Source organism: Molothrus aeneus, chromosome W (genome assembly GCF_037042795.1).
Source record: "Molothrus aeneus isolate 106 chromosome W, BPBGC_Maene_1.0, whole genome shotgun sequence".
Classification (NCBI taxonomy): Eukaryota; Metazoa; Chordata; class Aves; order Passeriformes; family Icteridae; genus Molothrus; species Molothrus aeneus.
This window is the reverse complement of record NC_089679.1, coordinates 4,528,957-4,554,279: the sequence shown is the minus strand read 5'-3', so window position 1 is coordinate 4,554,279 and position 25,323 is coordinate 4,528,957. Positions and strand designations below refer to the sequence as shown.

Below are 25,323 nucleotides of genomic sequence, written 5' to 3'. Positions count from 1 at the left end.
GTTGGCTTCAGAGCCTCTGTAGCTTTGACTCCAAAATCCTAGTGGTCGGCCTCAAGTCTCCCCAGGCACCTTCTGCTAAAGGCTCCAGGACAAACCATGGTTCCTGGCTGCAGAGTAGAGCATGCTCTTCACCTCTGGTCCTGTCCTGACTGGGCCAAGGACTACTGTATGAGCAATCTCCTGCTTAATCTGGGCAAAAGCTTTTTGCTGCTCAGAGCCCCAGTGGAAATCATTCTTCTTGTGGGTGACCAGGTAAAGAGGGCTCACGATCTGACTGTACTCAGGAATGTGCATCCTCCAAAAGCCTATGGCACCTAGGAAAGCTTGTGTTTCTTTCTTATTGGTTGGTGGAGACATAGCTGTGATCTGGTTGATGACATCTGTAGGAATCTGACGCTGTCCATCTTGCCACTTTACTCCCAGGAACTAGATCTCACGAGCTGGTCCCTTAACTTTGCTCTTTTTGATGGTAAAACCCGCTCCCAGGAGGATTTGGATGATTTCCTTTCCTTTCTCAAACACTTCCACAGCTGTGTTCCCCCACACAATGATGTCATCAGTATACTGTAGGTGTTCTGGAGCTTCACCCTTTTCTAGTGCAGTCTGGATCAGTCCATGGCAGATGGTAGGACTGTGCTTCCATCCCTGGGGCAGTCGGTTCCAGGTATACTGCACTCCCCTCCACATGAAAGGAAACTGAGTCCTGCATTCTGCTGCCAGAGGAATGGAGAAAAATGCATTGGCAATATCAATAGTGGCATACCACTTTGCTGCCTTGGACTCAAGCTCGTACTGGAACTCTAATATGTCTGGCACAGCAGCACTCAGTGGTGGAGTCACTTCATTCAATGCATGGTAGTCCACAGTCAATCTCCATTCTCCTTCAGGTTTACGCACAGGCCAAATGGGGCTGTTGAAGGGTGAGTGGGTTTTGCTGACCACCCCTTGGTTCTCTGGCTCTCGGATCATCTCATGGATGGGAATCACAGCATCTCGAATGGTTCTATACTGTCAGCAATGCACTGTGGAAGTGGCAATTGGTACCTGTTGCTCTTCTCCCTTCAGAAGTCCTACTGTAGATGGATTCTCGGAGAGTCCAAGCAAGGTGTTCAATTGCTGGATGCCCTCTGTCAGTACAGCTGCTATCCCAAATGCCCACCTGAGTCCTTTTGGGTCTTTGAAATACCCACTTCGGAGGTAATCTGTGCCCAAAATGCATGGGGCTTCTGGGCTAGTATTGTGTTTGTGGGGTCCCTCGTGTCAGGAAGGAATGATGAATCTGACTTCATGTTATTGGAAGGCTTGTCGCAGACATCTTTTCATTAAAAATATTTCCTTAAGATTTTTTCTTCCTGAGAAGCTAAGAGGCTTCAGGAACAAAATGTAAACAATGGTTATCTGCTGCTGTGGAATGCAACAGGTGCATCTGTGATTGGTCTCCTGTGCTTGTTTGTAATTAATGGCCAATCACAGCAGAGCTGGCTTGGACAGACAGTCTGAGGCAGCTGCCTTTGTTATCATTCTTTCTATTCTATTCTTACCTTAGCTAGCCTTCTGAGATGAAACTTTTCCTTCTATTCTTTTTAGTATAGTTTTAATGTAATGCATATCATAAAATAATAAATCAAGCTTTCTGAACTTGGAGTCAACATTGTCGTCTCTTCCCTCACCTGAAAACCCCTGTGAACACCATCACAAAGGCTAATTTATTTTTTTATGATACTGTATTATTTTAAAGAAAACTATACTAAAGAATACAGAAAGGATACTTACAGAAGGCTAAAAAGATGATAATGAAAACTTGTGACTCTTTCTGGAGCCTTGACACAGCTTGACCCTGATTGGTCAGTAAGTCAAAACAATTCACATGAAACCAGTGAAACAATCATATGTTGGATAAACCATCTCCAAACACATTCCACATGTGAGCACAACACAGGAGAAGCAAATGAGATAAGAAATTGTTTTCCTTTTTCTCTGAGGCTTCTCAGCTTCCCAGGAGAAAATCCTGGGTGAAGGGATTTTTCAGAAAATATGACTGTGACATGTCACCCTTTTTAGTATAAAGAAAATAAAAAGAGACTGCATTTGTAATTCTTCTGCTGGGCCCATGCAGAAGAGAGAACAAACACATGTCGGGAGGTTTATCCGTTGCCCATCAAAACGTCAATCAAGTGCTGCCGTAGAATGATCAAGAAGATTCTTTACCTGTAGAACATCTACTTCTATCATAACACTAAAACAAGGCTTACAATATAAGAAAATGCAAAAAAGCATGCAAAAAATCTTCATTGTTTCAAGTCCAAACAGCTGAGTTTCAGGAAAAGGTCCATTGACTGGAGATGTTGATCTTCGACATCTCTGAAGGTCCTTCTTGGTCCTGAAACAGCCTTGCAGAATCCTGAAACAAAGAACTGTCAAGGAAAGTCACCAACAATTATCAAAAATCCATTGATATTTATCAAACAATACTGAAACCTTTAATTGAACCACCTGGGCTGAGGCTGACTCGTGGCTTTCCAGCACTTTGAGCTTTTATCTCTTTCCACCTTTTTTTTTTTTCCCTTTTTTTTCTTTTTTTTTTTTTTTTTTCAGAAAGAACAGCAGCAGCAGAGGGTGTTTTGGACCCTGTGCCACTGGGCGGGACGGCGTCCCTGGCCCTGGTCCGGGTGGGTGGACCAAGGGCCTCAGACCTGGCCCACAGAACGGTTGCCCGGGCCCGGGGATCAAAGCCCCCAAACCTGGCAGTGGGCGGGCCAAACGGCCCAGACCTGGCCCGCAGGGCAGGGTCTTTGTTCTCACAGCCTGCCCCCACCACGCTGACAGTGCCTTGGCAACAGGAGTGACTGAACGCCTCCTCCCTCTTCCCCCAGAAGCACTGGTGCACGCTGGCAGCTGGGAAGGAGAAGTTTTCCCGGGGATCTCCATCCCAGATCTGGGGATCTTCTTTCCCCAGAACAAGCGAGCAACGCCTGCTGTCCGCTGCGCCTCTCGCCTTCGCGGTGCAAACAGTGTTCCCGCTTTCTGCTTCCCGGCACCACCTCCCCCCCTCCGGGTTTGAGGCCAGAGGCAGCACCTCTGAGAGCCACCTCCCCCACACCGCTGGCGCGCGCAGTTGAATCAGGCGTTCCGAGCCCCAGTGTGAAGCCCCCAACTACACGAAAATCGGCCTGCGAAAAACTCTTGTGTCCCAGAGAAACAGTGAGTTTCAAAGTGTTCAGCTGGGAGGCGCCTGCATACAGCTGTCGAGTGTGCTGCCTCCACTGAGGGACAGGCCGGTGGCAGGCTCCGACACAGACGCTGATGCGGAGGACAGAGTCCCTGAAGGCGGCGGAACCGCCGCTGGGTGCGGCAGGGGTGCGCGAGGAAGCGCTGCCCCGCTCTCTCTTGGTTCCGGGCAGGGCAGCACTGGCGCGATCTCTATCGCTGCGGGAGGAGTTGTCAGGCTGGGCGCCGGCACCAAATCGGATCGCGGAGCAGCTGCCGTGGCTTCCCCTGGATGCGGGGGGGACAGGGCAGGCGCACTCTACGGCACCACTAAACCATTGCTTAGCAACACGCCGGAATCTGCGAGGAGCATTTCCGGATGCAGTGGGAGCGGCGGAGGCGGCAGCGCAGGCGCGGTCTGCATCGCCGCTGAACTGTTGCTTAGCAACACACTGGAATCCACGAGGGGCAGTTCCCGAGATGGTTGGGAGCGGCGCTCGGGTCGGCATGGGAGGCGGCGGGGCCATGGGCAGCTCTCATCCCTGCCGGAGCGTTTTCGGGACCACACACAGCGACGGAGGCACGCCCCATCTTGATGACAGGCTGCCGTTGCTCACCGCTGCTGGCGATTGCGTTGCCTGGCAACCCGGGCGAAACAGCAAGAGACGGTGTTGCGAGCTGGAGGCCGGCGGCCGCCTCCCTCCGCGGGAGGGGCGAGACCGGCAAAGATGGCTCACACGCCCCACAGGGGAAGGGAGCGGGGGGAGGGGAAACAGCTCTTTTTGCCCATGCTCCAGAGAGGCAGAAAAAATCTTCTGAGCCGTGGGCAAAACGGCACCCCCCCACGGTGCGGGGGAGCTGGAACCAGCAGTTCCTGTCCTTGGATGGATTCTTCTCCTGCTGGCTCTGGCGGGGGGGCTGGTAGTCCCCCGCATAAGACGAGGTGCCCCCCCCCCCAAGGGGGTTCTCTTCCTCAGAACAGAGAAAAGAGCTGCATACGCTGGAAAAATTCGACACATGCCCTCACCCCGCTCATATTTCTCCCCAAAATAGAGATCCAATGTCTGCCAGGCTCTCAGGTCCAGTGAGGACCTCCTATCTGTGAAAAACCCATTAAATTTTGCCCATCTGAAAAACTCATAGATATGTCTCTTCACCATATGAATTCTGTTCTGCAAAGCCCAAAATCTCCACATCCAAATAATGTCCTCCTCTGACAGAGAAAATTGAACTTCTGTTTCTGAAGGCACCTCTTCCCAACTGTCCCCCCACATTTTGTGTAGGACAGTATTGTCAGGAGGGGAAGAGTTAACAGTACCTTGCGACAGTGTCCAGTTTCAGCAAGCTGGTCAGCATAGGAATTCTGTGAAGGTCTCCTGACATGCTGGCTGGGAAAATTCAGCAGATCTTCTGCGTGTTTAGCCTTGGCTGTGAACTCTGCCTGATATCAGGGTCTTGGTTCTTCAGCTTCAGGCTACAGCCAACGTCTGGGGTCACCATTTATTGTATTTGCGGGGTGCCCAGATGAAGGAGGGAATGATGAATCTGACTCCATGTTCTTAGAAGGCTAATTTATTATTTTATGATACTATATTATTTTAAAGAATACTTAACTATACTAAAGAATACAGAAAGGATACTTACAGAAGGCTAAAAGGATGCTAATGAAAACTCGTGACTCTAGAGCCTCAACACAGCTTGACCCTGATTGGTCAATAAGTCAAAACAATTCACATGAAACCAATGAAATAATCACCTGTTCAATAAACAATCTCCAAACACATTCCACATGTGAGCAAAACACAGGAGAAGCAAATGAGATAAGAATTTGTTTTCCTTTTTCTCTGAGGTTTCTCAGCTTCCCAGGAGAAAATCCTGGGTGAAGGGATTTTTCAGAAAATATGACCGTGACAGGCCAGTCACAATAGGATGTTTCTTCCACTCATTTCCAGTCAGGCTCACATCAGCTTCCACCAAAGTAAAATCCTGTGATCCCCCTATCACGCCAGTGATAGAGACAGATTCTGACCCCACATGTCTTGATGGGATTAATGTGCTTTGCGCACCAGTATTGACCAAGGCTTTTTATTTTTGTGGTTCTGATGTGCCATGCCAATGAATCCACACAGTCCAGAAAACACGGTTTTCCCTAGCCTCTACCTGGCCAGAGGCAGGGCCCCTCTAAGCCTGGTTATCCCTCTTTCCTTGGGCATATGTCTTAGAGGTTCCTTCAAGGGGATTGGACATGTCATCATCATACCTGGCAGTTCAGCTATGGGCAACTGGAGCTGCTTTCCTTTTGCTGGAACTTCCTCTCTGAGTCTTGCCTTCCTTCAATTCATGTACCTGTTGGGCCAGAGCAGCAGTAGATTTTCCATCCCATCTCTTCATATTTTCTCCGCAATCACGCAGGTAGAACCACAGCTCAGCTCGTGGGGTGTACCTTCTCGCTCCATCTGGGGAACATCTGCATTGGATACCAGAACCTCTGATCTGCACTGCCAAGATTTGGAGAAGGTCTTCTTTAATCTCCTCTCTGAGCTTCTTATGATTCACCTCTATCCTGTCTTCTAATTTCTGCAGACATATTTCCACCGCTGCGATTCTGGCATGTGTTGGGCCATGTACAGCATCTGCATATGCTTGGAGCTTCTTCGCCACATCAAGCACACTCTCATCCCTGTCATCCCACTTCATTATTGCTAAAGCAGAAGCATATTCCTGTGGCCCAAGTCATACAAGTTTTCGCCACATCACAGATGTACATGGTACCAAGTCTGGATTCCTAGTTGTTATGTCATCTGAGAAGACAATCTCTGCCACTCCATTTCTCTCAGGTGTTGGATCCCTTGTTCAATAGTCTTCTGTGGCATTCACATTCTCTGAAAAAATTCATTTGCCCAGGATTTTTCTCCTGGGAAGCTGAGAAGCCTCAAGGAAAAGGAAAACAATTCTTATCTCATTTGCTTCTCCTCTGTTTTGCTCATGTGGAATGTGTTTGCAGTTTGTTTACCCACAGGTGATTGTTTCATTGGATTCTGGTGTGAGTTGTTTTGACTCTTTGGCCAATCGGGGCCAAGCTGTGTCGAGACTCTGGAAAGAGTAACGAGTTTTCATTATTATCTTTTTAGCATTTAGTAAGTATCCTTTCTGTATTCTTTAGTATAGTATAGTATTCTTTAATATAACATAGTATTGTAAAATAATAAATTAGCCTTCTGAGAACATGGAGTCAGATGCATCATTCCTGCCTTCGTCGGGGCAATCCCAGCAAATACAATAGTCTTCCACTGTGTTTGCTGCATATAGAGATCGTCTGCACACAGGTATCTTTGTGCAACACTTTCCAAGACCCGTGCCCAGTCGCTGTGAGGATTAGCCCTCCTCATCATTCCTTGGTCAATGATGGGATCATGGGACAGGGATCCCAAATGCCTCGCTTCAGTGACATCCAGAATTGTAGCCTCGCCTGCAACATCCCAAAGACAGACTAACCAACTAATTATGGATTCATCAGGTCATCGACTATAATCCTTACTTAGGCCCCGAAGGTCCTTCAGGGAAAAGGACTCAATATTAGCTTCTGATCTTGTGCCAGTTGCTTTGACTCCTGATTTTATGTCAGGAAGTGTTAAGGCTCCTTCTCTTGCATCATCATCCTCCACTGGTCAATTGGTCTTGTCTGTGCACTTTCCGCTTCTCGTGCTAGTAGCAACAGCCATTGGTTGAGGCTTATTGTCTGGTTTAGCTACTGGCTTCGTAACTGGGGTGTTGGCTGCACCTTGAGTGACTGGGGTAGCTACTGATTTATCTCCCTGCCCCCCCTTCCTCTGTCTGCTGCCCTACAGTATCTAGAAGCGTGCAATAAGCATAGGCCAGGGCCCAGCTTATTGCAATGATCTTTTTCTCCTTAGGGTCATCATGGCACTTCTCTTTCAGGTATTTCCCCACCTCAGCTGGGTTCTGAATTTGTTCACGTGGAAAGTCCCAGACTATAGGGTCAGAAAATTCCTTCAGGATTTGGCCCATATCCTCCCATTTCCCACACCACCCAGGATTTTCCACACCTGGGTCTACTCCTGGGTCAGGGGTCTCATCAGCCCATCTAGAATCTCAGCCCTCATTATAGAGAAGCTGCAGACTGTATAGAAGAAGCTTACCAGATTAAATACCAGAAAGATGGTGTCTTTAACATTCAGGGGAAACTGAACATTCTCCAATAGGGAGGTAACAGATTCAGAGGAGAAGAAGGAAAGCAAAGGCTGAAAAGCCTCATCCCCTGCTCCTCCTCTAACCAACTGGGTGCATAACCATAGGTATGAACCATTCATACCTGGAACAGACCCCAGCACCTTTATAAACTTCCTACAAGTCATTACCTCCAAGCCCAGCCCGTTAACTATTCTAATCAGTGCTCCTCTACTGCAAAAACTATGTATTAGGGACAATACCGGAGCTATTTCTGGATAAGAAAATAAACCTAGGGACCATAGACATATTAAGACCTCAAAAAAACCTAGGGACCAGGAACACATGCAAGCCTTCACCCCGAGAGACATTATGAATTCAAACAACATGGCTACTAACTGCTCTATACCAACAGAGAGTAATTGCAACCAAAATACAATTAGAAAAGGGTTTTTTTCCACTCTCTCGAGCCACGTGTTGGGCGCCAAAAATTTTTCCTAGTTTGAGGCAAATTTGGGAGAAAACCTCCAAAAGGGGCCCCCCCAAGAAAACAAACCCACACGACCCCTCCCCCCCAACCGGTTCAGGAAGGATTTCCTCAGAGAGAAGTGGAAAAAAACCCTGTTTATTTAACAGGCAAAGCACTCCCCAACACAAAAAAAAATGAACAATACCAGATGACAAAACTCATTCGCTGCTCTGAAGAGATGACAAATTCAGAAAATCTCTCCGGTGGGTGGTCACTCTCTTATCAGTCCCTCCGGCACTGGGAAAGGCTGCTGACCAGAGTAGGCCCTGGTAGGCTACAAAGTGCGAGCTCTCGGTGTTTCCCCGGGTCTCAGTCCGGAGCAGGTTTGAACAGTTCCAAAAAAAGGGAAAGAAAAACAGTCCAGGGAACTTCTGTGCCTCAGCTAGTTAAACTAACTAAACACCAATGGAGTGCCGTGTTCTGCCCCATCCATGCCCAGACACCACAGTGGAGGAGTGAGAGCAGGCTGATAACAAAACTCTGTGCTGCTTCTTCTCCCGGCCTTTGCTCTCAGAGCCAGTCTTGAAGGCACAGAATACAATATCCAGCATAAACAGAACACACGATTGGGGATGCAAGCATCATAATGTCACCCTAGGACATGGTGGCAGCGAATTCTTCCTGCGGTAGGAGCAACTTGACCATTTCCCTCCAATCCTAAGAGCAGGAGAGAGAGAAGAGCTGAGTCTAGCCCCTCACCCCTCAGCCAAAACCTCCTGGTATCTTTGCCCTTCCCAAAGAAAGCCCCTCATCTAAGAGGCTGCAGCTAGCTGCACCCCTTGCCCCCACTTTGGCCTCTTGTTTTGTCTCTCTTAAGTACCAGTTATTATTTTCTCTTAGGCAACAGATGGGAGAAAATTCCCTGAGAGAAAGGAAAAAAACCCCCAATCTTTTAACTTCCAACAGATGGTCAGTAGCTCTACAGTAAAACTAAGTGTAAGAAGGAGGCAAAATATGATACTTTAATCTAGACTATAGACAGGTTTTAGTGCTAGAGACAAAATGGACTATTTCTGAGGTCTTTTGGTTTTGTCAGTCTGTAAACCTACAGACAAGATATTCTGGGAAACAAGAGGTGCTGGGAAAAATTTATGTCTGTCAACGGTAATTCATGTAGCTCTTATTCTGTTACTTATGTTGCTGTTAGAAGTAGTGGCTATGATCATGATATAATTTATCTTTTTTCTCCTTTCCTTTCCCTTCCACCCCTGGCCAGTATGACTTTTCACTGGAAAAGAAAACAATTGAATGGGCTGAAGATATCAAAAGAATTAAAGCTGCCCAGAGAGAAGCTGAACACAAGGCAGAAGAAGCAATAGCAAAATCAGAAGCAGCTTCAGAGGACATCACCAAAATGGGGTTCTCAGAGGGACCTTGCCCTGAAGTCACACCTCTTCCTATTAACCCCATCCTTGCTAGCCTGCAGCACAATAATATTCTTACTCCCACACCAGCAAACAGCAGTGCTGTGAAGCAAAAGGTTCTTAGTCCACCTCATCCAAAAGCAGACTTCAACCCAGCTGATTTTGAATGTGAAGAAGACCCTTTTGACAAACTGGAATTAAAAACTATCAATGATAAGGAAGAACTAAAAAATATCCTGGAAATTCATGTTGGTACTACTAGGCCAATTGTTGCCCAGGTATTTGATAATACTTTGCCCAAAGTAGAGTCTGAGTCTGTGTTGCAAGATGAGAAAGTTCTGACATCCATAGAAAGGGCTACATTGGACTTCAAACCCCTTCACAAACCAAATGGCTTTATCACTTTACCACAGTTGGGAAACTGTGAAAAGATGTCCTTGTCTTCCAAGGTGTCCCTGTCCCCTATCACTTCAGTGAGCAACATCAAATCCCTGTCCTTTCCTAAACTTGACTCTGATGAGAGTGATCAAAAATCATCAAAGCTTATGAGCACTTTCCACAGCACTACCTGTCTCCGCAACGACACTTTTCTCAGCTCTTTGCAGACCTGTGCTCAGAGTAAAACCAGTGAACTGAATGGACACCATATGGTGGGTCTTTCTGCTCTAAATGAGGACAGTGGCATGGAGACATCAACATTATCCTCTTCATCCAGACTGCCTTCCCTGGCTGCATCAACAGTTTGTACAGAAGAATCATCTCAAAGCACAGCGATTATGGTAAACACACAGTGGATTAGAGTTGGGGTTGCTGGGGAGATGTGGAGTTTTGAAGGTGCAGAGACAGATGTTGCTTCTAAAATGTCCTGTGGTTTTAGGTTCATTTAATGGGAGAGATGTGTAGATCATGTGTGGTAGTTCCTCTTCATTTATGTTGCAAATTGATCAATTAAACAGCTCTTCATGTTGGCAGTTCTGAACCTCAGATTATTACTTCACACGTTCCCCTAAATCTGATATTTTTAGACCAGTTCTGGTGATTTTGCTTTCAGCTTTTTGTTACTTGTTCATAGTTGCACACCACTGAGATAAGCATATGAGATCTTTGTACAATCTTGTGTTTTGTCTTATCCAACTGAGATATATAAGATTCTGAACTGCTCTTAGGTTTTGAATTAAATCTCTTCTAGATTTGTTCTTCAGTTTGCTTATATATTAGCTGGAAATAATGGAAATGCCAGCTTTTCAAGGAATAGATGCAATCACAAATTAAAAAACACATGTGCTTTGTCACTTGGGAGAAAAAGTGCTTGCAGTTAACCTGGAGTGAAAGAATTGTCTTTTTTTTAACGTTTAATTTATTTATTTTCTTTGTGAGATACTTTTTAAAATTTACCGTCCTCCTTGTAAAGGAGGGGGCAAGGATTGCTTTCTGAATACTAAAAGCAGTCTGGAGGAAAATCTTGGATCACTTATGTTACAGTTGGTTGCTGTACAGCTCTGAGACAGGAATTTCATGTTTCATTTCTTCAAACTGGTAGCAAGTTCCAAAATTATTTTGGGGACACAACTTCACACCAGTTATTGTCTAGGAATAAGAGCAGAAATTTGAGTAAGTGTTGAGGTTAGACCCCAGCTAGCAACGAAGCTCCAGGCAGCCACTCGGATCATTCCCCTGCCAGCGGGAATGGAGAGACAATCAGAAGCAGACAAGCAAAAAAGGCCTTGATGCTGTGCAAATGCTATTCAGCAATAACAAAAACATATCTATGTTATCAACATAGTTTTCTGCACAAATCCAAAACATACTAGTCCATACTAGCTCCTGTGAAGAAAATTAACTCTACCTCAGTCAAAACCAGTACATTCCACCCCTTATTCCTGTTTTGGTGTGAAAACACAGGTGTCTGTTAAGGAAGGCAGGAGACTTCCTTAAAATAATGTAAATCCCCTCCATCCGAATTATTATAATTTTGAAATTAAGGAGCTCTCAGGCAAAGATATGGGCGTAGGAATAACAGTTCTTCATTAGAAAAGAAAATTAAAATAAAATAAAATAAAAATGCAGTAACACAAAAACAATACTGACAGAGTCAGAATATGACCTGACACCCTGTTGGTCAGGGTGTTGGTAGCAGTCCAATTAAGTGGTGGCTGCAGTCCTCCTGGAGTGACAGATGTGGTTCTGTTGAAGCAGTGATCTTGTAGAAGGGTGTAGTTTTCCTCTGGAGATCCAGTGGTGGTGTAGATGGGCCTGGTCTTCCTCTGGGAATCCAGTAGGGAAAGGCTTCCTGTGCTGTTCCAAATCTCAGATTATGTCTAGGTAGGAATGCTTGGCTCCTCCCCCTGAACAGACCATCATACAATGGGATGATGTAATTTTATCAGTCATGCAGTGAGATTCAATGGCCAATTAACAGAAGATATTTCCCCAGAGAGAGGCTTGGTTGTGGAAGAGATAAAGAAAGCTGCTCCACCTGGTTTTAACAGGTGGCCCAATTAACAGAAGATAACTGCCCCACCTCTAACAGAAGGCAATAGAATACACACCCCCAGCCATATCTTCCATTTCTATCCTAAGACAATTCCACAGTGTTTACATAATGTGCAGGTCCTACACTATCCAATACAAGCTCATTAACCACCCCACTCCTTCCCATTCTTTGATATAATACACAGATATCATTCCCTTAGTCTGCAGGTCAGGACACTGCTGCTTTTAAGGCTTCTCTCCTCCATTGGTTCATGTGGTTTCTGTTTGTCCTGGTTTCAGCTGGAGTAAATTTCTTCTCAGTAGCTGTTACAGTGCTGTGTTTTGGATTCAGAATGAGAATGGTGTTGATAACACATCAGTGTTTCAGTTTTTTGCTAAGTCATGTGTATCCTTAGTCAAGGACTTCTTTTTTCCTTGTCTCGTGCTCTGCCAATAAGGAGATTTGCAAAAGAAACTGGGAGGGGGTATAGCTGGGACAGGTAACTCAAACTGACCAAAGGGATATTCCAAACCTTAGAACATCATGCTCAGTATATAAACTGCAGGGAGTTACCCAGAAGGGCAGCCAATCTGGGTTCAGGAAGGAAGGGGGGGGGGTGTCTGGCATCGGTCAGCAGGTGTTGAGTAATTGCATTTTGCATCACTTGTTTTTTCCCTTTTTATTATCATTATCATCATTTGCCATTGTCGCTGTATTTTACTTTATTTTCAATAATTAAACTGTTCTTTTCTCAAGTTGCAAGTTTTACTTTGATTCTTTTCCCCATTCCACTGGGGCAGAATGGGAGGGGGAGGTTGAGCGAGTGGCTGCATGGTGTTTAATTTCCAGCTGGGCTTAAACCATGACACTGTTATAGTAATTCCTGTAACATACAATTCAAATAATGTCTGGCAACAATTTAAAGGTATATCCATTACAATCTCCACCCCTGGTCCTTTTGGGCCAGGTTATAGCGTTTAACATTGCAATGAACTCCCCTTGTTTCCAGCCTGGCTGCAACCAGGGGTTTCCTGCTAGAGTCCACCATTATTAGTCCCCATCATAGTCCTCTATGGCTGCAGGGAGACAGCTTCCTCACCATGGTCTGCACCACAGACTGCAAGGAATCCTTGTTTCCCCTGCTCCAGCATGGGGTCCCTCCCATGGGAGACAGTCCTCCACAAACTTCTCCAATATGGGTCCTTCCCATGGGCTGCAGTTCTTCACAAACTGCTCCAGTGTGGGTCCCTCACGGGCTCGCAAATCCTGCCAGCAAGCCTGCTCCAGTGCTGGCTTCTCATGGGATCACAGTCTCCTTTGGGTATCCACATGCTCCTCTGTGAGGCTCCTCCACAGGCTGCAGGTGGATCTCTGCTCCTGTGTGGACTCATCCATAGGTCACAGTCCCTTCAACTCTAGTTCACACTGGAGTTCTAGCCTGTTCATTACAGCAGCAGTGCCCTGGCAATCTGCCAGCCCAGGCATATCACCATTGCTGTTATCTAAACACTCCCAGGCACAATACAATGAGGTGATGAGTAGCACAGCACTACAGCAAGCAGACAAAGCAAAAACCAGCCACTAGTGAGCACTAGACTCTAAAACAGTCAGGCAAGCAAGCCCATGGCAAGCGCAGGACCCTGCCAATTAATAAACAGCACTAACAGCTATAAATTTGTCCTAGCACATTCCAATCAAATCTGTTATCTTGAACCCTTTGATCCCCATGTTGAGTGCCAAAAAGGACTGTTGTGGTTTAACTCCAACCAGTAACCAAGCCCCACACAGCCATTTGCTCATTCCCCTGCCAGTGGGATTGTGGAGAGAATTGGAAGGGTAAAAGCTAGAAAACTTGTGAGTTGAGATAGACAGTTTACTAGGGAAAGCAAAAGCTGTGTGCACAAGCCAAGCAACACAAGGAATTAATTCACTACTTCCCATGTGTTCAGCTATTTTACAGCTGTGAAATGACACATAACAGTTACTTGGGAATATAAATGCCATCACTCCAGATGTCTCCCTCTTTTCTCCTTCTTCCCCTGTCTTTATATACTGAGTATGATGTCATAGGGTATGGAATATCCCTTTTGTCGGTTGTGGTTAGATGTCCTAGCTGTGTCTCCTCACAACTTCTTGTGCATCCCCATCCTCCTCACTGGCAGGGTGGTACAAGAAGCAGAAAAGGCCTTGACACTGTGCAAACCCTGCTCAACAGTAATAATAAAAACCCCCTCTATGTTATCAACAGTCTTTCCAGCACACAGCCTTATACTAGGTACTGTGAAGAAAGCTAACAACCCCAGCCAAAACCAGCACATCAGTAAGCTTGTTATTTTTTTTCCCCAAAGAACCTAAGATCTGAACACCAGTACTCATGAAGCCTAGTGAAAGCTGTATGGTGAAATCCTCTAGCTGGCTCTAAAATAATCTGACTGTTTCTGTCCAATATAAATGATGTTTCAGTGGTTCTGTGGCCTTACTGACATACTACAGGGTTTTGTGACACCATGTGCTCTGAAACAAGTGACACTGCTGCTCTCCTGCTCTCTCATCTCTTTTCAGACTTAGGTGAATGCATTATTGATTATGAATTACAGTATTCTGACAACTAGTGTATTTTTCAGCACAGGAGAACAGCTGTTTATTGATTACTAGAACAAATTTAATACAGTAAACTTTGGCAGAAACAGCAGCATGCTGAGCAACTGCTCACTGTTACAGATCACAGGTTTGAGAGGTGACTATCCTCGTATGTAGCTCAGAAGTGAAAACTTGAAGTATGACACATCTCTAGTGGTTAATATGAAAGATCACTTACAACTAGATGACCACATTTTCACTCTTGACTATTCAAATGTCTGTGCTGGATTAGAACTTATTAAAGACTAGGAGCAAAGGTATAGTCTCAAGAATGCTGTAAGGAAAGATACAAACTGATAAACAAACAAAAAATAGTTTTATTAGGAGAAGTAATCAAGATCTTAATTTGAAACTGTTTCTATTTTGGAAGTAGCAAACCAAGAAATAGGTATGCCAACAGAACTAGACTTCAGAATGTACTTGTTTCATATTTCCACAATATGGTCCCAGTGGCTGGAAAAGGACAGCTGAGTTGCAAGAAATTGAATCACAGAATCATTTAGGTTGGAAAAGACCTTTACGATCATTGAGTCCAACCTTTGACCGATCACCACCTTGTCAACTAGACCAGAGCACTGAGTGCCATGTCCAGTTCTTCCTTGGACATGGTTTTTAAATGTAACAAAATTTTGAAACTGTAATTGAAGTAAATGTAACAAAAGTCCTCAGAATGTGAAAATGATAGAAGGAAGTCACAGTCATCTCTGTTACTGGGAGTAGAAGGGGCATGTTTCCCTTCAAAAGTACACAAGAATAAGTCTGTCCTTTTTAGAAAGCCTCAGAACAATTATATGTCCCAGTGTATTTCCCAGTGGCTTTTATATAGAATTTTTTTTTCTCACAAGGCTAGAAATTGTAACTTTGGGTTTGGAGTTTCCACTGGAGTTTATGCTTTACCAGTGAATTTGATCTAGGGTTCTTTGGATAGAAATAAACTTGTGATTTCTCTGAGACTGCATTGATTCTGTTCTGAGTGGTCCTTTCTCCTCAGTGTGTTTATGGTGGGGGTTTTTTTTGTCTTGGTTGTTTGGTTTTGTTTGGGGTTGTTTTTTTTTTTTTGAAGCTCACTAGTTTGCTTTTTGCAGCATTGGCAGAGGGGAGAAATGATTAGCGAAGTCAGCAGATTGGAATTAAACAAAGCTGATCAGAGACCTGATTAGTATGATGCATTTAAAGAAATCTGGTTGCTGGAGAATGGGGCATTCCTGGTAGACCATTCAGAATATATATTGCTGCAGTAGCATGATGCATGTAGTCACACCAGCTGCAGACAGGGCTCCTGGCCTATAAAGTCCCTAAAAGTAGGCACAGTGTACAAGTACATACTGAAAGCAATGTATGTTTTCTTCTTGAAAGGCACTGAAATGCAAGTTTGAGATGTAAGGGGGCATGACTGATGAATGACCAGTCCTAGCTTTGTCCCCCAAAATTCCTTTAGCTGTTTCCCTCCTCCACTGGAAATCGCTGACCTCAAACACAGGTTGTTAAGCTCAAAGACATTGAGAAAGAGGAGTTGGTCCTGGAGTCTTGAATGTCTAGTTTAAGAAGCAGTCTTGGTTTTCCTGGCTGCAGCATTTATAACAAAGCATCATCCTTCAGTTTGATAACCAGCTGATTTCAGGGCTACTCTAGAACCCCACTTCAGTATATCCCATATTCTAGTGCTTTTTGCTTTGGCAAAAGTATCTGGAGGAAGGGTGTGTGTGAAGAGCTTTGAACGCCTCTACCACCATGAGGACAGTTTCTTGCACAAACCAGTCCATCAGACCAAACATGATTTCTCGGGCTTTGTGTCCTAGAAGATAAATTATTACCCTGGAGATGAAAATGGGTAGAAATGCAGAACAAGGCTTTCCCCCCCCCCCTTTTTATTCTCTCCTTCCCTCCCCCAATAGATAGAATTTGCAAAAATCCTAACATATAGTCTCAAAATTGTTTTTCTATGAATAGGGTTTTTTTTGTTGTGGTGGATTTTTGGTTTGTTTGGGGTTTTTGTTTGTTTGTTTGCTTTTTTCAGTTTGGGCCCAAAGAAGGCTTTTCTGAAAGATGTAGACAAACTTTCAAGCAATCTATGTTGGCTTAAAAAAATATTAAGGAAAGGCAATAAACATAAGCCCTTGGTCCAAAGTAATTTCTTGCAGTCTTTTAAAATTTGATTTAAAATGCAGGAAGACTTTGAAATGGATTAATTGAAAAGGGCATAGTTCTGATTTTGCACTGCTGTTATCTTGAGTAAAGTAATATAAAGTGGAGGGCTGATTCTGCCCTCTGGCAGCCTGGTTCTGCAGAAATGGAGGAGGTGTACAGCAAGGAACATTATCCAGCCTTGTTGGTGTACTGAGAATGGGACCAAGTTTTGGGCACTGGTAGAAAAATTGCATGCTCTTTTTAGCCAGTGTGCCATTTTGCTCGTATATGGTGGTGGTGTGGATAAGTGATTTAGGTCACTTAAAAAATCGCCATCAAAAGTATTAGCAAAAGTGGTTTTAATATGAATTTATAAAAGTGCGATTTAACAAAGTTTGATGGCAAGGTTCACTCTATTACTTACTACATGGGTGAAATATACAAAAGAAAATCAAATTAGAATTTATTTAGAATCATTTACACAGAGACCAAAGATGCAAAAGGGTAAGAGAGACCCTCCTGTTGAGTCACAAGGTTCATAGTGGACCTCCTTGGTTTCTCAACTCCTGACAGAGCTTAGGTGCAGCTAGGTCCAATTTTAGTATCAGGCTTGGACAATGGTTTATGTCTAATGGAATTAGCTACATGGATTTCATTAGTATTAATTCAGCATGCTAACAGTCACTTGCCAAGGATCTGTTGTGAAATAAAGGGTAACTCCACCTCAGGGAAAGACTATCAAAAACTGAGAGACATCCCAGCTCAAGGGGAAAGTCACTGGTGTGCAGTCCAGTTGCAATTTAGAGAGAACTCAAATTGGACTCATCCAAAGATCTGTTGTTGATAAAAAGTGTCTTTGCCTCCAGGAGCAACCTTGAGAGGCATCCCAGCTCAAGAGGAGACAATTGCCCTGCAGCCACACTGCCTAGCAGGGAGAGCTCAAAGGTGGCTCACTTAGACTGTCATATATATGGGATAAAGTGTTTGGCTCGTTGTCAAATTGCATATGATGGGAAAAGTATGCATGAGACTTCTTAAACCCACAACTTTCTTTGGTCCTTGATAAATGCACCTTGGAAAAATCACACACAATTCATGTGTTAATTGCAAAATCATGTTCCAAGCTCATATGCATTGATGCTCTCTGCTCCTGTGTGTTTCATAGAACTGCAGCTCAGACCTTTACTTCCTTTGGAGACTGTATCAAACTACTGCAGGTTTAGTTAAGGGGGTTGAGTGCATCCATCACAGGTGTATGAAATGAAGTGCTTTGAGAGTAGAAAAGAGGTATGTGTTTCTCTTACTCCTCATGGTGAAAAAAAATTAAGGAAAGTCTCTAGGCAATGATTTTAAAATTATCACTATCATTCAGCCAGCGTGTTACACTGAGCTTTGTGAACACATAGAAGTCACAGTGACAGAATAAAAAAGCTTACAATTATTATGAGAGGGGACACATCCTTCTTGACATACAATCTGTTTTTATAGAGTGCTGAAAGAAGAAATTATCCTTATGATGTCTATTCTATAACTTCACATAACTGTGTAATGTCTGCATCTCACATGTGGAAACTTGATCAGACCACAAGTCTCCCTAGTATAGTAGACTTATTCCCAGATCTTTCCCATAAAACCCTTCCTCCCCAGCTGTAGCAAATTCTGTTCACTGGTGCATAATGTTCATAGTCATCTTATTTGTGTGTTGTCCAACAGGTGCACCCAGACTACAAGGAAACAAAAATACTTATGGTAAGTTCCCAAATACCTGTCTGCTTGCATTGGATCATGTTTCTGAAAATCTCCAGAAGTAGTGTGCCTTTGAGTACAGAAAATCATAGGTGATGAGTAAACTGGGGGTAAAGGAAGCAATCTGCATGCTTCTGCTGAGGTACAGGGTTGACTATATCATATGGTTGGGCACTGAAAGGTTTTCATCCACTGGTGGGAAAGGATATATTGGAAAGAATCTGAGTTGCTGGTTGCTGTTTTGAGGGTTAAAAAAGTATGGTGGGAATCAGACTGTGCACTGCTTGGTTTCATCCAAACAGTGAGTAACTTCCCAAGGGCAGTCTAGAAAGCCTCTTGGATTAATTATATGGGGTATCCTGGTTCTGCACTAGCCAGAAACAGGATGAGGGGATGCAGATGACCATCACCTCAGCCTCTGGATTTTCCCCTTTAGGTAACACACCAAAATTTCCCAGTGTCTAAAGTGCCCAATAATATCAGCTGCACAAAGCTCTCAGGTGACCCTGCTCCTGAACTACAGCAGGCCCTCTCTGCTAGTGAGAGGCAGTGCATAGAGACAGTTGTCAACATGGGATATGCGCCTGAGGACGTCCTGAAAGCCATGAAGAAGAAGGGGCAGAACATAGACCAGGTAAGAGCTTGTGCAGTGGGGAAGAAACCCTTGATTGGATGCTGATTCTGCTGAGAAACAAACCTAGGTTTGCAAAATGTATAGGGGGAATATATTTATTCTAACAAGGGGTTGCAGCCTGTAACTGTCGTGGTGTTAGCCACTAGAGAAGTTGTCAGCTAGTAATAAAGGCTCCCAAAACCAAATAAAAGAGTGTCCACACTTGTTTCTGATGAGAAACTGAGTCAACCATACCTGTGGGTGCTGGGTAAGAGCTGCACTGAGCTTGGGATGGGCCCTTAGCTCCATGTCAAGCTGGTAGAGGTACTGGGCCTTCCCAGAAGCCACAAAACCATCCAAAGGAAGCTTAGCATGGCTCTATGCCATGCATAGTGCCATATGACAAAAAAACAGCCAACTTCCCTTGTTCTGAGCATGGGTTGCAATGCTGATGTCTATACTTGTAGAGAGGGATTTTGCCCCTGCAGGCTTACATCCCTGAAAGCCTCTTGCAAGGCACGACTGACCAACTTTCTTTAAGTGTGCTGTGTTGCTTCCTGCCTCATTGTGTTGCCTCAAACACTTGCTAAAACCAGGTCATTGAACATTAAGTGCGACAGGATGAAGTGTGGCTGTGTCTTGGATCTGCTTCAAGCATTTTAAAGCAGGAAGAGTGGGGCCAAACTTTCTGTGTGGGAAACCCTTGGTGAACTGTGTGCAGAGCATTGCCTGGCAGGACTGTGCCTGTTGCCTGGGGAGGAGGAGCGTCCCAGTGACTCCTTGCGGAGCTGATCTGCTTGCCCACTACCTACATATCAGGAGTGATTTAAGCTGTGTGCTGGAGTGAACTGTAGTATGAAATGAAAAAAATGTCCCTTGGGATGGTGGTTTTAAATCCTGCTGTATTTGCAAGCTGTGTTATTTTGTGGACCTAGCATTACCTATCAGACATTTCCCCCACCTCTCAAAATTGAGGACAGATAAGAAATTTGGCAGTGGTTTCTGTGCATGTGAGCTGGGATTTGCAGCTCACTCACTAGTATGCTGAATTGATCTTTAAAGGCTGAATGCTTTCAGATTGCATTAGCTCTTGTGACTGACTGAGAGAAAGCTAAAAGCTGAGACATCTTGACTGTTGAATCTACAGTTTCATCTTAAAAACTTGTAGTATAAAAAGCACAGTTAAACTTCTAAAAATTGGCTTGTGAGACTGTTTTGACTAGAGCAGATGATGTTCAGAGCTGGTGGGAGAACACAGGAGGACAAAAGAGCTCATCTGCTTTCTCTGAACAAGTTCTTGCATAAAGACTGTCTCAGATCTACTAGGAAGATTTTTATCTGAGTTCCTAGTAAAGCCTGGGGTAAAGTCATGCTGAGCACCTCTGCATGTACAAAGACGGTATTCAGCCATGTGTTGCAGATGCTGCTCTGCAAGCTTAGTTTCTTCTCTTCATTCCCCACAGGTTTTGGATTACCTGTTTGTACATGGACAGCTTTGTGAGAAGGGCTTTGATCCACTTCTTGTTGAAGCAGCTTTGGAAATGTACCAGTGTTCAGAGGAGAAGGTGAGGACACAAAATGTGTACAGGAATAGAGACAATGTGCAGTTCCTCTGGCTGATGTAATTCTGGCTTTTGCGGTAATGCCACCTTGCTTCCAAAACTGACTGCTGAAGGGCATTCCTGTTGTGATAAAGTGACTATGTGTTAAAGCATTAGAATTATACCATGTTCCTTTATCATTCTCACTTGTGTGTATTTTTATGGAGACAGGATTTTTTCAAGACCCTGCTTATTCTGGTTGCAATGTTTTGAACCCAGAGTTCTCTTGTGGGCGAGGTGCTTGGTACAGAAACAGTCAATTTCAGAAGCAGCAAATTATCTTTTAAAACCTGCCAGCCTCCCCTGGCTGTGAAATTTTTTAATTGTTTGGCTGTTTTACAAACACCAAAAGTACAGAGACAGGAGCAAGTAGCCAGCTAAGAAGACAGCAGGATCTTTTAAAGTTTGGCTGTCTGTTGTGTGCCCAGTTATTTTATGAAATCTTTAGATATGCAACCCAACCCCCCAGACATAGAATGGTTTGAGTTGGAAGGGACCATAAAGATCATCTAGTTCAAACCACTCCCCCTTCCCCCATAGGCAGGGACATCTGAAAGGTGCTCAAAGCCCTAACTTTTCTTGGCAACCTGTTCCAGTGTCTGACCACCTTCACAGTAAAACATTTCTTCCTAATATCTAACACAAACCTACCCTCTTTCAGCTGAAAGCCATGCCCCCTTGTCCTATCACTCCATGCCCTTGTAAATAATAATTTTCCAGCTGTCTTGTAGCCCCTTTAGGTATTTGAAGGCTGCTGCAAAGTCTTCCCAGAGCCTTGTCTTTTCAATGCTGAGCAATCCCAACTCTCTCAGCCTGTCTTCATAGGAGAGATGCTCCACCCCTCTGATTATTTTCATGGCCTCCTCTGGACTCGTTTCAACAGGTCCACATCTTTCTTGTGCTTGGGACCCTAGATCTGAATGCAGTACTCCGGATGGAGTCTCACCAGAGCAGAGGGGGAGAATCACCTCCCTTGACCTGCTGCTCACACTGCTTTTGATGCAACCCAGGATACACTTGGCTTTCTGGGGTGCAAGTGCGCACAGCTGGGTTATGTCTAGCCTCTCATATACTAGCACCCCCAAGTCCTTCTCAGCAGAGTGGCTCTCAATATATTTATCCCCCAGCCTGGATTGATCCCAGTGTTTGCCCTGACCCAAGTTCAGGACCTTACACTTGGACTTGTTGAACTTCATGAAGTTTGTACAGGCCCACCTGTCAAGGTCACTCTGGATGGCATCCCTTCCCTCTAGTGTGTCAACTGCACCACACAGCTTGGTCTCATCTACTGAGGGTGCGCTCAATCCTTATCCATGCCACCAACAAAGATGTTAAACATCACCGGTCCCAATACCAACCCCTGAAGAACACCACTTATCACTGGTCTCCACTTGGACATTGAGCCCTTGACTGCAACTTTTTGAGTGCGACTGTTCAGCCAATTCCTTATGCACCGTGTGGTGCACCCTTTAAATCCATGTCTCTCCAGTTTAGAGACAAGGATGTCATGTGGGACAGTGTCAAATGCTTTGCACAAGTCCAGGTAGATGATGTCAGCTGCTACTGATGTCATATATATGCCTTCTTGCTTTTCTTGGACTTTGTGATGTGCTTGCAAACAAAGGAACAACAGTGTGAAGACGGGAGCAGTGATGTAGTTCAGTAAATGAATTTGCTACTGGCTTAACCCCAAAACTGGAAATGGCTGATCTCCTGATCGTCCATCTCAACCAATTTGATTTTGGTTTGATTTTGTCATCATTTGGCATCCCTTCCCCCAAAGTGGAACAGAGGTCCTGTAAATCACAGAGGATTCATAAAAGTCTGATCAGTCATTCACTTCTTGTTACTTTATTTTTTTTTAAATTCAGGGAGGATTTGTGGTTTATGTTGGTAGTATTGTAAACAGTGTGTCCAATAGGATTTGTGCTAATCCCACAAGTTTGTCCTAGATCTGAAGAGCCATTTGATATCAAGGGCTACTGTGCTGTTCTCAAAGTCAACGTAACTTTAAAAAAATTCAGATGCAACAGTAGTTAGTAGATGTGGGGGAGCATGGTGACATTAATGAGTCTGTTAAGCCAGGCTGATAAATTTCCTACTGGGAGAGACACCCCCGCAGACCGAACTTTGGTGCCCTTTGATGAAGAGGTGTTTGGAAATGCAGGCCTGCAAACCCAGGGAACTGAAGGTGAGGCTCCTTGGGCTACTGCACCCAGAGCTCTGCCAACTGTGGTGTGAGCAGACTTTCTCCAACCATTGGAATGGGCTGTACTTGGGGTGTAGAAATCCACCCTATGGGGTGCCCAGTCACTGAAGACTGGCTGTGTGCTAAACTTCCACTGAGCACTGATCCTCTTTTCTCTTGCAAATAATGGACTGTCTATGTCTTTCAGATGACAGAGCTTCTCCAACTAATGAGTCAATTTAAAGAAATGGGCTTTGAACTAAAAGACATTAATGAGGTCTTATTACTACATAACAATGACCAACAGAAGGCTTTGGAAGATTTGATGGCCCGTGCAGGAGCCAGCTGAAAACATAGTACTGGATTCTCATCATGCAGCAGAGCAAGACCAGGGTGACCTAATCTCAGCAAGGAGTTTGGCTTTTTGCATATAAGGGAGAATGTCTGAGCAAGCCCACCCATGTGCATCACTCCAGCATTTCTCTTTCCACTGAAAGCCAACTTTCTTTCTTAAATTAAAATTTTAAAGTGTCCTTTCCTAAGTTTCCTTTTTTTCCAGCTTGGCCACAGAGAGTTTAGACTGTCCAGTCTCTACTGGAATTGTACATAGGTAGAGATGGGGTGGTTTCTCCCACTCACCTTTGCACAGGAGTTGAACAGAACATTGTTGGTTCTGAAATTAGGATTCTTTGGTTCTTTGAAGCTGCTTTCATGGTGTCTGCTTGTACTGAATTACTTGATTGTGTCATAGTCCAGATTAACTGGTTACATTTGACCTTTAGTGCAATGGAGTTTTATTTTTTGGGGGGAAAATTAGTCGGCAACTTAATAAAACACTGTTTCAGAAACTGTTGCTATGCATAAGAGAGAGCTTATTCCTCTTGGGTTTTTTTACCCATGCATACAACACTTCTGCCAGACATGAGCATTCAATGCTGAGTGATCTGTAAATTCCCTTGAAACGGGTAAGTTGTGAATTCTGCCTGGACCTGCAACTTATGTTGGTTTTTGAACCTGAAGGCAGAGAGCTGGAGCTTAGTATTCTTAAGCCCCCATGTTTGTAGGATATTTAAGGCCATGCTCTGCTAGGAAATCAGTTCTCTTTTTGTTTTAAATAATACTCAGTGTGATGCAGGAGGTTCCTTTCAAGCACTTTCTTTAAAAGACATATACTCACTGCATTAGTTCCATTTCTCACACTGCTATAGAATTGCATAATAGCATCTAGTACTAGAAATCAGGTTTTTGGTTGGTTTTGATAGTTAAAGTTCTAATTACTTAAAATATCAACAGTCTTGAGGAATTTTTAAAGTAATTCACTAAATATTTTGATTCTGCTGAAGAAAAACTAACAAAATCCTCAATATAACTCCCAGTGTCATGGTTCCCATCTCTCATGCTCTTTGGCTTCAACAAATGAACAACTTGCTGGATCCTGCCTGCTCCTGTAGGCACACATGCACACTGTGTGTTGGGCAGAACAACCAGAGGTCTCCAGGCAGACGGCTGCCATGGTGCAAAAACCACACCTAGGGATCCAAACTAGTGTTACGGCATGGAGCTGGGAGCATTGAGAACTTAGGCAGGGAAAAATGACTTGCCTCATTTCCTCAGTTTAAGTTTTTCAGTAGGAGGTTTTAGCTCATCAGGACCCTGAAGGAGATGACATTTGTCTCTATTATGTTGTCAACTTTATATGACCAAAACATGTAATTTGGGTCCAGTGTTAACTCCTGGAGTTGTCTGTGAGGTTCTCAACTACATTAATTACCTTTCCTTAAAACAAAATGATGCTGAGAAAATATGTACCTGGTAAGTATCTAGGAAGTGTGGAGATGAATGATGAATAGGACCAGGACAGATTGCCTTGCACGTATCCCATAGTATTGAGCTTCACCAGCTTCTATTAGTGGGACTGAAATTAAAACTTATCTAAGAAGGACATTCATCGGCTGGTGGATCAGCAGCTGCTGCCTCTGTAGGTGCAGGTAAAGCAGTTGTCCAGCTTTTCTTCCCAGGTGAGAAATGTGACAGTTTGAAATGAAGAAATGGGGTTCCTGATTAATCAGAAAAGTTGGAAAACAAAACTTAAACTTCTTTACTGTCACTGCTGAGAGCATTCGGTTGTGTTGCTTGTTTCAATTTTCTCACAATTAATATCCAAACAAATCTGTCTGGTACTAGACAATCTTGAAAGGGCAAGAAGTGTTGCCAGCAAAGAAACAACTATTTAGACCAAACTTCTGAATAAAATAATCTCTTCAGTTGTGTTAATGTGTGTTGTTTTTCTGGTCTCCCCACTACAGTAACCACTCTGCTTATGGAGACTGTTGTAGAGGTGAGAGCAGAGAGGTGAAGATGGAAACTGATACCTGTAAAGCTGGTGGTCTCCTTCCAAAAAGATGCATCCCTCTGTGTCTTCCCTGGTGACACAGCTCTTCCTTTGTCAGTGAGGTTTTTGGATTTACATCTGTATTAGGTTTGCATGGCCAGCTTTTGGTAGAAGAGGGGCTACGAGCATGGCTTCTGTGAGAAGATGCCAGAATCTTACCTCATGTCCCATAGAGCCAATGACAGCTGGTTCCAAGATGTGCCCATTGCTGTCCAAAGCTAAGTCAATTTGGAATGGTGATAACCTGTGATAACA

General features: G+C 44.2%; 1 protein-coding gene across 3 annotated transcripts in view; it reads left to right on the top strand.

Annotated features, from left to right (window-relative positions):
- The window catches only part of LOC136568496 (ubiquitin-associated protein 1-like), an 83,279-nt gene extending 58,339 nt beyond the window's left edge, over positions 1-24,940 (top strand). For all 3 annotated transcript variants that reach the window (XM_066568503.1, XM_066568504.1, XM_066568502.1), the window contains 5 exons: positions 9,141-10,067; positions 18,242-18,277; positions 18,711-18,908; positions 20,351-20,452; positions 22,885-24,940. In XM_066568503.1, the coding sequence (XP_066424600.1) occupies positions 9,141-10,067; positions 18,242-18,277; positions 18,711-18,908; positions 20,351-20,452; positions 22,885-23,025 (1,404 nt within the window). In that variant the 3' untranslated portion in view covers positions 23,026-24,940. The remainder of the gene's footprint in view (positions 1-9,140; positions 10,068-18,241; positions 18,278-18,710; positions 18,909-20,350; positions 20,453-22,884) is intronic.
- Positions 24,941-25,323: the final 383 nt, after the last annotated feature.